Source organism: Schistocerca americana, chromosome X, assembly GCF_021461395.2.
Source record: "Schistocerca americana isolate TAMUIC-IGC-003095 chromosome X, iqSchAmer2.1, whole genome shotgun sequence".
Taxonomy (NCBI): Eukaryota; Metazoa; Arthropoda; class Insecta; order Orthoptera; family Acrididae; genus Schistocerca; species Schistocerca americana.
In genome coordinates this window covers 867,267,523-867,284,249 of record NC_060130.1, presented here as the reverse complement: position 1 = coordinate 867,284,249, position 16,727 = coordinate 867,267,523, and the positions used below count along the sequence as shown (strand labels likewise).

General features: G+C 43.6%; 1 protein-coding gene across 1 annotated transcript in view; it reads left to right on the top strand.

The window, feature by feature from the left end:
• LOC124555629 (trimethyllysine dioxygenase, mitochondrial) overlaps positions 1 to 16,727 on the top strand; it is a 494,241-nt gene that overhangs the window by 226,076 nt on the left and 251,438 nt on the right. Inside the window, exon 6 of the mRNA XM_047129605.1 lies at positions 10,892 to 11,067. Within this exon, the coding sequence (XP_046985561.1) occupies positions 10,892 to 11,067 (176 nt within the window). The remainder of the gene's footprint in view (positions 1 to 10,891; positions 11,068 to 16,727) is intronic.

The window sequence follows — 16,727 nt, the reverse complement described above, 5'->3', positions numbered from 1 at the left end:
GTCGATTTTGTTCCGTTAAGGGCGACGTACTGAATTCTGTCTGCAAGGAAGCCTTGAATCAAGTCAGAAATCTGATGAACAGATTATGCGTAATCTCTGCACACAGCTCTGCAATGCTAAATGGGAAATTGATTCTTAATCAACCTGTGCAACAGTTATCCCGCTCTTCTGGGGAAGGCCACTTCCATCACCTCGAGCACTGATCGTTCTTCGGTTTGTACACAGACTATACACTATGTAGCATTTACTGTCTTGCTCTCTTTTGTTAGTACACAAAGTATCTTCATCATGTTCATGGTAACATAGGGGAGTTACTGTCACTTCATTGAGTGCTTAATTCCAGTTAGTAAGAGAGTGCGTATGTGAAATAAGCTCCTATAAACAATGGTTTAGAGGTGTTTAATTTGTGAGTGTGATGTTTTCAATAATCTGTGTAGTACTGGTGGGGGAAGTGATACGTGAATTGGTATAGGTAAATTATTTGAGAAAAGAAGGGTTGGTTCAAATGGCTCTGAGCACTATGATACTTAACTTCTGAGGTCATCAGTGCCGTAGAACTTAGAACTACTTAAACGTAACTAACCTAAGGACATCACACACACCCATGTCCGAGGCAGGGTTCGAAACTGCGACCGTAGCGGTCGCGCGGTTCCAGACTGTAACGCCTAGAACAGCTCGGTCACGCCGGCCGGCAGAAAAGAAGGGAAAGTTCTATGTTTCAGGAACGAACAACACAGTACTGTCCATGCATCTTGCAGAAAGTAATTCACCAGAGGCGACTTAGTTAAAAGATGCTTTAGAAAATGTATTGGTCTTTCAGAGATACAGCCTTCAACATAACATGGGGTCCAAAACTTGTGTTCAAGTGAAGCGAAATTTAATTCTAAAACAGCGTGTTTTATGTGAATGTTGTTCACAATGAATTTCTTGATAACAGAAGCAAAAAACTCAACAAATTCGGTGAAAGGTTTACAATTTACGCTTCTTCAGTTGCGATAATATAAAGTTTAGATAGGAGATGAGGCGCTGGCGGAAGTAAAGCTTTGAGGGCGGGTCGTGAGTCGTGCCTGCGTAGCTCAGTCCGCAGAACAATTGCCTAGGAATGGCAAAGGTCACAGGCCCGAGGCCCGGTCCGACACACAGTTTTAATCTGAATTTTTAAATCGGCGCACACTACGCTGCAGAGGGAAAATGAATTCTGGAATACAATTACAGTTCGTGTATAGGAAAGGAAGGATGAATGGGCAGACACCATCCGAGGACGTACCTCCTCTGTTGCGGATCTTTACGTTGTAGAGGCAAGGTATCAAGTGGATTGATTTAAAAAAGATCTTTATAGACTCAGCACCTACATATAGAAAAAGAGGGCGCCCTGAAGGTGAAGGAATTTCTGTATCAATGGAGGAGATGTTCGGTTACATAGAGGGACACGACGACTGCCAGTTCACCTCAGATGAGTTGTTGCAGCGAGTTTCCTTCACATATAGCCAGTCAAGGCCAGACGAAAGAAAAGTATGTGGACAACATTGCTTTCAGCACAATCCGCACCAGAAAAACCTTTGTGTACTTTGGTAGTTCAGGTGAAAAATGTGTGAAAGGTGTTTGATATTCTTCAAAGTGCAGATACGAACAAGCAGAATGGGAAATAGTCGTAAAAGCAGCTACGACAATGAGCTTATAAAATAATGAGCCAATTGTGTATGACAATTCTCTTTTTCCACCTTATGAGAAATTCTGCACTGGGGCTGAGGATTTTGCTGAAAGAGGCAACATAGAAAATTGAAAAGAGATTAATGTCTTTATCTGATGCCCTCGTTGCTGCCATTCTCCCTCAATCATTCATATCACCTAATACTACATGCTGCTGTTCTTTTCATCCACAGGAAGTTTAGATCAAATAATTCGATCAATCTACTTGCTGGCTCGGGATTCAGCGGAACATATTACGTGGCTCAACAGCTAGAGCTATCAACTGTGTGCGACACTGAAGAGCCTGCTCCAAGTGAAACGCTCTGTCAATGTGTATTTAACAATATTGAATTCAGTGTTTTCGCTACCGATGGCTGGAATACTTTTCACAGCATATGGGGGTATACAAAGCACCACCCAAGTCTCAGCTCTCCCTCCATCTCAAGAGGTCCAGTGACTTAAGTTGGTCCCTCCGCAACAGAAGTAGGCCACCTTGGTGACAGGGAACTTAAGATATTTAACATGGGACAAGTTGAATTCCATCTGTCATATTGAAACTCCCTTTCAATATACATTGTGGTGTGTTATATGGGAATGCAGGCTTTCTCGGAGAATTTCAATGATGAAGTCTTCTCGGGATATAAGCAGAGTCTAGACGTCGTTCTGTGGCAACGTTTCGTCAAGTTTCCTACTCTTCATCTTCAGACGAAGTGTCGGGTTCAAGTTCAGTTTGCGCTTTACAGACACTCGACTGCAGGCTCCTCTGCACCTCTGCAACGCCTGGACCAATCTTGCATCTCCAGAAGGGGTTTCACGGACGGTGGTGGTGGTGGTGGTGGGGGTGGTGGTGGTGGTGGTGGTGGAGGAATCGTGAACGGTGGTGTGAGGGCCTTCCTACGTATTGGAGGGTCCTGGCGTCGCGTCCTTGTGCTGCCTGTTTATTTGATCCACTGTGCTCGCCGATTTCACATCAGAACGCCTTTGACATGTTATTTCTGTCCCCACATACACAACTCAGTTGGAAATTGCTATCCCGGTTGACAAGATCATCATGGACTCATATCACCACTGCTTCTTTGATGATCGAGTACCGTAACCCCTTCTATTAAAAAATCAAACATACACTGACGGCAAAAAATCGCAGCACCAAAAAATTAGTGTGGAGTAATGAAGTTTCGGTAATACGTTTATCTAGGTGACATATTTAACACTGAAAGATCACAGGTTAATGTAAGTGCGAGATAAGCCATTGCAAATCTGAAATGTGCTACGTTAGTAACCAACGTAACCGCAAAATGTTGAATGTAAGCATGCATACGTGCATGAGTTGTGTTGCATATGTGACAGATGTCAGTTTGTCGGATGCAGTTCTTTGCCTGTTGCACCTGGTAGATCAATACAGGGACGGTTAATGCTGTTTATGTATAACGCTGGAGTTTTCATCCGATGACGTCCCTTATGTCGACACTTTGTAGAACATCGTGGGTTTCAACAGCGGTATGTGGGCCAGTGTTATCCTGTTTCAAAACCTCCCTAGACTCTTATTCATGAACGGCAGCAGAGCAGGTCGAATCATCAGACTGACGTACACATTTGCAGTCAGGATGCGTGGGATAACAACCAGAGTGCTCCTGCTGTCATAGAGTGATTCAGGTGTGCCGCAGGGGAGTGTCGTAGGACCGTTGCTATTCACAATATACATAAACGACCTTGTGGATAACATCGGAAGTTCACTGAGGCTTTTTGCGGATGATGCTGTGGTATATCGAGAGGTTGTAACAATGGAAAATTGTACTGAAATGCAGGAGGATCTGCAACGAATTGACTCATGGTGCAGAGAATGGCAACTGAATCTAAATGTAGACAAGTGTAATGTGCTGCGATTACATAGAAAGAAAGATCCTTTATCATTTAGCTACAATATATCAGGTCAGCAACTGGAAGCAGTTAATTCCATAAATTATCTAGGAGTAGGCATTAGGAGTGATTTAAAATGGAATGATCATATAAAGTTGATCGTCGGTAAAGCAGATGCCAGACTGAGATTCATTGGAAGATTCCTAAGGAAATGCAATCCGAAAACAAAGGAAGTAGGTTACAGTACACTTGTTCGCCCACTGCTTGAATATTGCTCACCAGTGTGGGATCCGTACCAGATAGGGTTGATAGAAGAGATAGAGAGGATCCAACGGAGAGCAGCGCGCTTCGTTACAGGATCATTTAGTAATCGCGAAAGCGTTACGGAGATGATAAACTCCAGTGGAAGACTTTGCAGGACAGACGCTCAGTAGCTCGCTACGGACTTTTGTTGAAGTTTCGAGAACATACCTTCGGCGAGGAGACAAGCAGTATATTGTCCCCTCCTACGTATATCTCGCGAAGAGACCATGAGGATAAAATCGCCGACATTAGAGCCCACACAGAGGCATACCGACAAACTTTCTTTCCACGAACAATACGAGACTGGAACAGAAGGCAGAACCGACAGAGTCACTCAAAGTACCCTCCGCCACTCACCGTCAGGTGGCTTGCGAAGTGTGGATGTAGATGTAGATGAGCGCAGCCCCGAACCCTCCCGCGGTCAGAAAAATGGTATCGAATCCTCCCAAGCCCGCAAGGGTCTGAAAAACGATGGGACCGAAACCTCCCGTTTGAAGCAGGTAGCAGTTCTAAACGTTACTAATACTCCAAGAAGGCCAATGAAAGCGTATGAAGTTACAGTAGAAGATGTAACAAATTTTCGCGTGTATTGTATGTTTAAAAGTTTTATCTTTTATGTTATTGAGATAAAGTCCAGCCGGCATAGCGCCAGCGACTGAGTCCCGCTCAAGAACACGCTCAAAGCGTGCGTGAGTGAATCAATATTTTTTGTTTAAAACATGGGAGGGGTAGGGGAAGGAGATAAGGAACATGGCAGAGATAATTATATTATTGTCTATAATACAACATACAATGTGTCAGTTTGGGAGGATTCGGTCCTATTACCTGCTTACTTACCTGGATTCGGGAGGATTAGGGGCTGCGTCCGTTGTCATAAGAAATCGCTCCCCAGATCAGGACTGCAGTCGTGGCTCAAGTGTGTCTAGCACACAGACAGATTGGTTACAGAACCTGTACAGGCCACCTCCTAACCAACACACGGCCATAATTGGCAGAAACGGCTTCCATCAGTAAACACAACAGCTCTCCACCATGCCCTCCTGTTTGCTCAGGCCGGTCGGACTGGCCGAGCGGTTCTAGGCGCTACAATCTGGAGCCGCGCGACCACTACGGTCGCAGGTTCGAATCCTGCCTCGGGCATGGATGTGTGTTGTGTCCTTAGGTTAGTTAGGTTTAAGTAGTTCTAAGTTCTAGGGGACTGATGTCCTCAGAAGTTAAGTCCCATAGTGCTCAGAGCCATTTGAACCATTTGTTTGCTCTTGCTAGACACCACTGAATCCGCAGATGGCGGTGATTTGGAGTCCGTGGAAAGACGCTACAGCGCGTCTGGCTTGGAGTTGCCCTTGAAGTATCCGATTTGTTACAGTTCGTTGTGTCACTGTGGTGTCAACTGCTACTCGGCTTGCTGCTGCAGATGAAGTACGATGCGTCAGAACCATACGCGAAACACGAAGGCTGTCCCTCTCGATAGTGCCACGTGGCCATCCGGAGCCTGGTCTTCTTGCGACCGTACCTTCTCCTGACCACCGCTACCAGAAATCACGTACAGTGGCTACATTCCTGCCAAGTCTTTCTGCAGTATCGCGGAAGGAATATCCAGCTTCTCGTAACCCTATTACACGACCTCGCTCAAATTCAGTGAGGTGTTGATAACGGCTTCTTTGCCGTCTCAGCGGCATTCTTGACTAATATCAACCCACCACGTCGAATCTCAAAGGTAACAAGCGCGCTCGACCGTTACAGTGTTTGCGTTAAAGCAAAGCTGATTTCCATCCTCATAGTGGCGCTACTAGCGCCACTCTTATGCGACTGGCGCTAAATTTGAATAGGCATCATCTCTCATATGTACACTACTGGCCATTAAAATTGCTGCACCACGAAGATGACGTGCTACAGACGCGAAATTTAACAGACAGGAAGAAGATGTTGTGATATGCAAATGATTAGCTTTTCAGAGCATTCACACAAGATTGGCGCCGGTGGCGACACCTATAACGTGCTGACATGAGGAAAGTTTTCAACCGATTTCTCATACACAAACAGCAGTTGACCGTCTTTGCCTTGTGAAACGTTGTTGTGATGCCTTGTGAAAGGAGGAGAAATGCGTACCATCACGTCTCCGAGCTTGATAAAGGTCGGATTGTAGCCTATCGCGATTGCGGTTTATCGTATCGCGACATTGCTGCTCGCGTTGGTCGAGATCCAATGACTGTTAGCAGAATATGGAATCGGTGGGTTCGGGAGGGTAATACGGAACGCCGTGCTGGATCCCAACGGCCTCGTATCACTAGCAGTCGAGATGACAGGCATCTTATCTGCATGGCTGTAACGGATAGTGCAGCCACGTCTCGATCCCTGAGTCAACATATGGGGACGTTTGCAAGACAACAGCCATCTGCACGAACAGTTCGACGACCTTCGCAGAAACATGGACTATCAGCTCAGAGACCATGGCTGCGGTTACCCTTGACGCTACATCACAGACAGGAGCGCCTGCGATGGTGCACTCGACGACGAAGCTGGGTGCACGAAGGGCAAAACGTCATTTTTTCGGTTGAATCCAGGTTCTGTTTACGGCATCATGATGGTCTCATCCGTGTTTGGCGACATCGCGGTGAACGCACATTGGAAGCGTGTATTCGTCATCGCCATACTGGCGTATCACCCGGCGTGATGGTATGGGGTGCCATTGGTTACACGTCTCGGTCACCTCTTGTTCGCATTGACGGCACTTTGAACAGTGGACGTTACATTTCAGATGTGTTACGACCCGCAGCTCTACCCTTCATTCGATCTCTGCGAAACCCTACATTTCAGCAGGATAATGCACGACCGCATGTTGCATGTCCTGTAGGGGCCTTTCTGGATACAGAAAATGTTCGACTGCTGCCCTGGCCAGCACATTTTCCAGATCTCTCACCATTTGAAAACGTCTGGTCAATGGTGGCCGAGTAACTGGCTCGTCACAATACGCCAGTCACTACTCTTGATGAACTGTGGTATCGTGTTGAAGCTGCATGGGCAACTGTACCTGTACACGCCATCCAGGCTCTGTCTGACTCAATGCCCAGACGTATCGAGGCCGTCATTACGGCGAGAGGTGGTTGTTCTGGGTACTGATTTCTCAGGATCTATGCACCCAAATGGCGTGAAAATGTAATCAAATGTCAGTTCTAGTATAATATAGTTGTCCAATGAATACCCGTTTATCATCTGTATTTCTTCTTGGTGTAGCAATTTTAATGGCCAGTAGTGTAGTAACACGCTTACCAAGTTTCGTTTATGTCGCTCCACTCCTTCTTGGTATTGCGATTTTTTCAGTCAGTGTATGACGGTTGAGGCTGTGCCCTGCCCCTGCAGATTTGTCCGTTTGGCCGAAGTGAACGTTTCTCACATGCTCTGAGCGGCGCTGCTGAACACACTGTTGCGTCTGACCAATATATTACTTGCAACATTCGCAGGTGATGCTGTAGATTCAAAGTGTTCCTTGTTCAAAATGGTTCAAATGGCTCTCAGCACTATGGGACAGCACCAGAGATCATCAGTCCCCTAGACTTAAACCTAACTAACCTAAGCATACCACACACATCCATGCCCGAGGCAGGGTTCGAACCTGCGACCGTAGCAGCAGTGCGATTCCGGACTGAAGCGAGTAGAACCGCTCGTCCACAGCGTCCGGCAAAGTGTTTGTAGTCCTAGTTTGTTTTTCATTGAGCCAAGCGTGTTTTTTATTTTAGCTGATCAGCGGAAAGTATTTTTGATGTTGTTGTTCTCCAGTATCCTGGCAGTCATGGCCGTGGGTGGCTTCGAATACGGAAGGAACACCAGACATCCTGTTTTCTTCCGGATCACCTTCTTTCTTGTTTTTGCTCGGATGGAGAGCGCGTCTTATCTGTGTCTCTGAGTAGCCGTTCTTGAGAAAGGTTTCCCTCAGATGCTGCGACTTGGCCAGACGCAACGGTGTCTTTCGTAGCGCCGCTCAGAACACGAGAGAAGCGTGCACCCCGGCCAAACGGACAAATCTGCAGTGGCAGAGTACAGCCTCAACAAAGGTCATATGTTTGATGTTGAACAGACAGAGGTGTTGTGCCCGACGAGCAGGTTCTGGGACTCACTCATCTAAGAGGTACTACTGATTTTTGTCAACAGGGATGGTTTCAAGCTGAGCTCTGTATAGGATGCAGCGCTAGCAAGAATAGGTCAAGAGTGGTCTGATGTGAAAGTGGTGAAGGCAGCGGATGGAATAGACAGGCAGCACCAGGTCCTTCCAACGCGCTGGGAATTACCCATCACCACCGCTCTCAACTGCTCAACGTCCCCCCCCCCCCCCCCTCCGCCCCCCTGCCTTCCCCCGCACCAACCATCGTCCATGACACCCCTTCCGGAGGCGTGTGGTTGGCCCAGCCGTTGTAGACGAGGCGCCGGCCGTAGTGGCCGAGAGGTTCTAGGCGCTACAGTCTGGAACCGCGCGACCACTGCGGTCACAGGTTCGAATCCTGCCTCGGGCATGGATGTGTGTGATGTCCTTAGGTTAGTTGGGTTTAAGTAGTTCTAAGTTCTAGGGGACTGATGACCTCAGAAGTTAAGTCCCATAGTGCTCAGCCATTTGAACCATTTGTAGACGAGGCAGAGGAGCCTATGGTCCAGCGTCTATAAATATACCATCCATACTTGAATTCGACACTTTGCCAGAAGGTGACGAGAAGGAAACCTGTCGAAACGTTGTCACAGAACGACAGCTTGACTGGGTTGATACCCCGGGAAATCTTCGCCACTGTCGTGTGTGTTAAGTGGCTCCATTCAGTCGATGCTAGGAATTCCGGCAAATTCCTTAACCGGAGGGATTTATGCAGGCTGCCAGTAATACAATTAATGGTGAAAGGAAGGAAATAACTTCCCTGCAGTTCATGAATTCGCCCCCAAGTGATTACAATACATTGTACGTGTGTTTACAATAAGCTGCCAAGGATAGCCAGCAGGAAGATGTAACGATTTCTTCTATTACTTCCAACAACCGTTGTTCTTAAAGGCTCGTGAAGTCCAGTTTGGGATAATTACCGTGAAATTGGAAGCATTTAATGCACTCATGTGCTTCATGGGGTGCATTGGTCATACGATGGGAAGGTCTGGGCTGATAGAAACGTTAAGCCTAAGTTATGCTGCAAATTCAGTTTACAAGGTGCCACTGGATATATTTTTAGTAGAGATGTTCTGGGACACGTGTTTCTTGTTAATCTGTTGTACAGGATAATTGACAATTATTTTCCTATCTACTAGTCCAGAACAGTGTGCGGAGATTTATGTAGGTTCTGTTCATATCTTATTATTAATAATTTATATCAGTGTTCCATGTAATGTTAACACATTTTGTGAAGAATGCACTCCCCGGCATGCCAGCACAGTGCGACACCACTGATTTACAAGGCGCAGTGAGAAAGGACCAGCAGAACAGTAAAACGGCGTTCAGTTGTTTCCTGTGACGTAGCAGGATAGAGAGAGTATGACTCCATCTGTAGCTCTTCAGTAAGCTGACGTTCAAAGGAGAGAAGTGCTCGACCACTTTCGAACTACCTACCTTGCCTCAAGACCCACCCTCCAGCATCCCCTTACCACCTGACACAGCCCTAGGACACAGTTTATTATTTATTGTGCCTCTACTGCCCCTAGATGTGGTTCAGACATCTAATATTTGGTGTTAACCCACTTCATTTAACAATAAACATAATTTTATGCCATTAAAACAGCATTAATTTGGTACTGGGACTCAGTTTTGGTAGAGGCCGCGGTTTTTGAGTCATTCAAGAAAAATACACAAAAAATACCGTTTGAACTTTTCCCTACACCCACACTTACACGTCACCGGTCAGGATTTTTAGTATGTTGTTCATGGCACTCTCTCCTATCACTGCGCCGAAATTTGCGACTACACGAGCTATTTTCCTCATTTTACTTCGTTGACTGGGCTATAAGACGTAAGGGGGCAGTTGTGTGGCCAGTTCCCACTATTGCATTCCAACCAGATAGGAGCGAACCCGGAACTGCCCACCACTCATCCTCGATTTAAGACAGACTGGTAGGGTATTGTGTATCATAAGATGCAGTGACGCACGATTTGTTCCAGCTTTGGCGTAAAATATTGATATTTTCCACACCTATCTCTAGGAAGTAGCCCTTAGCACGAATCCCAAACGGCTTATTTGCTCTTAGACGGTTTTTAAAACGTTGCTCCTTGTGTGGACGGGCTATGGTAGGGAGTACAGATGACTGCGATAGTGAATATATTTTATACTTTTGCTGCACAATGAGAAGTTACTTACTTCAATAGGACTGCACCAATTACCATTCTCGAAAGAGAGATTTCATAGCTACTAATTTCACATGATGTTGTTGTGAATTTCTGCAGATAAGTGGTGTCGTAGCCCTTCTCAAAGTCAAAAAAGATATGTATTTGGTGGCTCTACACAGGAAAGGAAAGTCTTTAATCTAGTCGCCTCCAGCAGAGTTTCGATAGGATTCGGTCAGTTGCCAGTCTGGAAAGAGAGGTTTCATAGCTACTGAAGTTGTGAATTAGTCACATGGATCATATATGATAATTTGATACTGAATGACTTCTTTCTTAAAGGATTTCTGAACTTGACACAGGCTACGCATACTGTCTTAATTGACACACTGACAGTTTTTTAATCGAATTATATATAATTGAAATTCCAGTCACAGAAATATTAATAATAGTTTCGACTTCTTAGCAAGTTATTATCAGATGATGTACGTACCAATAAACCACAATAAATTCCTGAGATTAAAGTAAAGTTTCAAGATGTAATTGCTAAAGTAGTAGTGTAGTTGTTTAAAATTTTACTGGAGGAGTGAGAATGTACCAATAGAGTTGAGTGTGCCAACATTTGAGTAATATCGTTGTTCTCAGTTAATCACAAACTAAGCACAATGCCATAAAATATGTGTAAAAAATTCTTGGTTTTTTGAATTTTGGGAAATTGTGTCTTTTTTGTATAATCAATATTAACTAGCAAACGTTTGACAGGTACCGGCAACGGTGGATGCAACAGAGAAAGTCGTGACGCGAATTTCGCATGTTCAGCGAACTATGTTTGGAGATATGTGGGTGCTTGATGACCGGATGGTCCACAGTGATACAGCCTACACAAAGCAGTCACTGTGTGCTCATACCGATAATACCTATTTTACAGAACCAGCTGGGTAAGTAGCATAACCTTACTCAGTCGGTTGTGTAACAAGCATTCACACCTTAAGAATTTGAAGGTCATTTCCGTTAGTTTGTTTAGCATGTGAAACGTTTTCATGTAGACTAAAGTAGCACAATACTTGGTAATAAGATTAATAATGATCTTTGGACATCAAAATTGTCATTAAAAAGTTCTACGTGCGTGATTAATATTTATACATGTTACCCATTAATACACAAGTGCCGGCCGGAGTGGCCGTGCGGTTCTAGGCGCTACAGTCTGGAGCCGAGCGACCGCTACGGTCGCAGGTTCGAATCCAGCCTCGGGTATGGATGTGTGTGATGTCCTTAGGTTAGTTAGGTTTAAGTAGCTCTATGTTCTAGTGGACTGATGACCTCAGAAGTTACGTCCCATAGTGCTCAGAGCCAGTACACAAGTAAGGAAATAATGTGATTGTGTGGGGCGACGGGTGGATAAATCGTCGCAGTACTTACAAGAGCCTGAAAACTATTTTTGTGGTCAGCCAGAAAGCGATGGCGATCATACTGAACATAATTTCCAGTCTGCAAGTCGACGTTATTTTTGTGCTCTCTGAAAGAAAATGTTCCCGCTTGCTGTTTATCCAGCGGGATCAGGAAGTATGGTTATAAATTAAAAAGTATTGAGTTCTAGCTGAGTGATATGTTCATTAAAAGTTAAGATTCACAAACTTAATAATATTCCTGATAATAATAATAATAATAATAATAATAATAATTCCCGTGGAGGCCCGGGAAAAGAATCGGCCTCCGGTATGTTCTGCCAGTCGTAAAAGGCGACGAAAAGAACAAACCACTAATAGGGCTAACCCCCCTTTTAGTGTGATTAGTTGGTTCAGGACAGAACTAAAGAAGCCTCGGACAAGCGCCGTCATGGTCGGGGACGACGCTTGAACCCTATGCCTGCCCACAATGGTAACGACACTGCTAGCCAACTGGAAAATGATTCAAATCCAAATAGAGGTGTTTTGCAGGATATGCTTCCTGCAACCACCCTAGAAGGAAAACAGACAGAGGATGAGATGGTCATATGAAGTTAATCGACACCTCATGTTCTGTTATTACCAAGCAACAAACCTAGGAACCAACACAACTGGATACAGATCACAAGTATACACAACATTTATTACCAGATACCCAGAATTAAAATTTTTAACAGAACAACGACTAGCTGATCAGATCCGTGTAATAATCAAAAATAACAGGATACCCCAGTCAGAATTAGAAAACATCAAACAACAAGTACAACAAATACTGGAACAAAATAATGTGCAATCAGAAGAAGAAGAAAGTACAGTAATGGACTCAAACATCCCAGAGCAAACAAACAAAGAACAACACACATCAATTAAGCAATCAGAGGAAAACGAAATCTTAAGACAGCCACCAGAACAAGCACAAATAGAACACGAAGTGACACACATGTTAGATATAGAAGAAAAATTTCAGTTGACATATATAGAATACAAAGACGCAAATACAGGCATTAGACCATTCTTGCATAGACCGCCAAATAACCCACAAGTTGAAACAACAATAAAAACTATCAACACAGTCATACACAACAAAATAAATGAAAACACAACTATGGAAGAGTTAAAACTACTGGTTTATATAGGAGCACTCACTACACTAAATATACACACTAGGCAGAGATCAGAACCAACCAACACACAGAAGAAACCCACAAAACCAGCATGGCAACACAGGCTACAGATCAGAATAGAAAAACTGAGAAAAGACATCGGACAGCTAACACAATTTATAAGAAATGAAATTTCAGAAAAAAAATGAAAAAGGTTAGGTAAAATCTCACAACAAGAAGTGATAGAGCAATTAGATGAAAAGAAGCAGAAATTACAAGCATTGGCCGAACGACTTAGAAGATACAAAAAAAGTGAAAATAGAAGGAAACAAAACCAAACATTCAACACAAACCAAAAGAAATTTTACCAGACAATAGATAACCCATACATTAAAATAGACAATCCACCAAACGTAACAGACATGGAACACTTTTGGAGCAACATATGATCAAACCTGGTACAACATAACAGGCATGCACGGTGGATAAAAGCAGAAACAGATACGTACAAGATGATACCACAAATGCCTGAAGTGATAATTTTGCAACATGAAGTCACCCAAGCAATTAATTCTACTCACAATTGGAAAGCACCTGGGCCGGCCGAAGTGGCCGTGCAGTTAAAGGCGCTGCAGTCTGGAACCGCAAGACCGCTACGGTCGCAGGTTCGAATCCTGCCTCGGGCATGGATGTGTGTGATGTCCTTAGGTTAGTTAGGTTTAACTAGTTCTAAGTTCTAGGGGACTAATGACCTCAGCAGTTGAGTCCCATAGTGCTCAGAGCCATTTGAACCATTTGAAAGCACCTGGAAAAGATAAAATAGCAAATTTCTGGCTAAAGAAATTCACCTCAACACATTCACATCTAACTAAATTATTTAACAGTTACATTGCAGACCCATACACATTCCCTGATACACTTACACATGGAATAACTTATCTGAAACCTAAAGATCAAGCAGACACAGCAAACCCAGCTAAATATTGCCCCATAACATGCCTACCAACAATATACAAAATATTAACTTCAGTCATTACACAGAAATTAATGACACATACAACACAGAACAAAATTATAAATGAAGAACAAAAAGGCTGTTGCAAAGGAGCACAAGGATGTAAAGAGCAACTGATAATAGATGCAGAGGTGACATATCAAGCTAAAACTAAACAAAGGTCACTACACTATGCATACGTTGATTACCAAAAAGCTTTTGATAGTGTACCCCACTCATGGTTACTACAAATATTGGAAATATACAAAGTAGATCCTAAATTGATACAGTTCCTAAACATAGTAATGAAAAATTGGAAAACCACACTTAATATCCAAACAAATTCAAATAATATCACATCACAGCCAATACAGATTAAGCGTGGAATATACCAAGGAGACTCATTAAGTCCTTTCTGGTTCTGCCTTGCTCTGAACCCACTATCCAACATGCTAAATAATACAAATTATGGATACAATATTACTGGAACATACCCACACAAAATCACACATCTGCTATACATGGATGATCTAAAACTACTGGCATCAACAACTCAACCAATTACTAAAGATAACAGAAGTATTCAGCAATGATATAAATATGGCTTTTGGAACAGACAAATGTAAGAAAACTAGCATAGTCAAGGGAAAACACACTAAACAAGATGATTACGTATTGGATAACCACAGCGACTGCATAGAAGCGATGGAAAAACAGATGCCTATAAATATCTAGGATACAGACAAAAAATAGGAAGCACTCAATACACTTACACGATCACAATGCCACAAATATAGAATACATCACATACATTCAGCAACACAAAGATTCACATTAAGCAGAAAGGAAGGAGGAAGGGGATTCATCGACATAAAAAACCTACATTATGGACAGGTAGACAATTTAAGAAAATTCTTTATAGAATGAGCAGAAACTAGCAAAATACACAAAGCAATCACTCATATAAATACGTCGGCTACACCACTGCAATTTCATAACCACTTCTACAACCCTTTAGATCACATAACATCAACAGATATGAAGAAAGTAAATTGGAAAAAGAAAACACTACATGGCAAGCACCCGTATCATCTAACATAGCCACACATAGATCAAGACGCATCCAACACATGGCTAAGAAAAGGCAATATATACAGTGAGACGGAAGGATTCATGATTGCAGTACAGGATCAAACAATAAACACCAGATATTACAGCAAGCACATTATTAAATATCCCAATACCGCAACAGATAAATGCAGACTTTGCAAACAACAAGTAGAAACAGTAGATCACATCACAAGTGGATATATAATACTAGCAAATACCGAATACCCCATTAGACATGACAATGTAGCAAAAATAATACATCAACAGTTTGCCATACAATATAAACTAATAAAACAACACGTTACCACATACAAGTATGTACCACAAAATATACTGGAGAATGATGAATACAAATTATACTGGAACAGAACCATTATAACAGATAAAACAACATCACATAACAAACCTGACATCATACTAACCAATAAAAAGAAGAAATTAACACAACTAATCGAAATATCCATACCCAATACAACAAATATACAGAAGAAAACAGGAGAAAAAATTGAAAAATACATCCAACTGGCTGAGGAAGCCAAGGACATGTGGCATCAGGTTAAAGTTGACATTATACCAATTATACTATCAACTTTAGGAGTCATACCACACAATATCCACCAGTACATCAACGCAATACAGCTACATCCAAACATATATATACAACTACAAAAATCTGTAATTATTGATACATGTTCAATGACCCGAAAGTTCCTAAATGCAATGTAACATATACTGTACAGTTAAAAGCAAGTCACGCTTGATGAAGGTCCGCGTCACTTTCCATATTTAACCAGACCTAAGGTCTGAGAAAGAAAAGAAGATGATAATAATAATAATGTTCCTATCAGAAACAGCACCATTATCAGTTCAGGGGCGACCCCTGTGGTATGTTCCAAGTAAAATGGTCTATTGCCATGACTTCTAAGCATCAAAGTTAATTGCTCGCCACAAAAGTGGAAAATAATATCACCACTTGCTACGCAGTTTTATCAATATTCCGGGCGCCACACGATGAGTTAGTGCCGTGAATCCTAAGCGATCCAGGGAGGTGTGCTGCCCTCGCGAGATTACTTCGTACTTTTACCGAAACACTTTTGGTAGCTGCCTGGCTGTGACGTCATTCGAGGCACAGCGTATGCCGGCGTTTGACTGACGTGGACAGATTGATAGCTGCGTGCGAAGTGTCTCTCTGACTACCTCTCTGGCGCAGCGGACAGACGAACTGAACATATGCTATCAACAGCCCTAGGCACAAGTAGCAGCAGCTAAATGCGAAATTGTTAAGGCTTTCGTGGCCACTTGTTGACAGACTGTCTATTGGCCTCTGTCTCAGGTTCTTCGGCCGACGTTCATCTGATGTTTTTACTGACGTTTCGCCAGCACAAGTGGCTGGCATTGTCGAAGCTTCACCCTTCATTGCCGGTGGTGAATTGGAGCCGAGAACGCGGCCGCAGACTTACGGCAAACGGATTCTGGCTTCCCGTACTGCAGCGAACGACCGTCGCAGGTAGCAAGAGGAGAACCGCACCGGAAATGACCGCGGCGAAGCCCTCGCACGTTGGCGCGCCAGTTACATATAGTCTGCGGCCGCGAGCTCGGCTCCACGCCATACGACCGTTCAAATCCTTACCAAGGTGCTAACGGCCGTCACTACACTCGTCACCCAGCTCATGAGCGCCGAACCTGGGCAATACTGGGATGTCATACACACTGCCACCAAAACACTCTTTCACACTCTTACATTAATAACATACCACACCAGGCCCGTAACGCAAACCCACACACACTATCACAGATCCTGTTCTGGAATGCAGACTCGATCCACAACAAAAGGGCAGAATTTGCCGCGTTCATGGAACGCAAGGGAATCCTTGTCGAGCTACTGAGCGAGACGAAGCTTAAACCGCACAAACCATTAAGGGCGGTTCCCACTAGAGCGCGGCAGC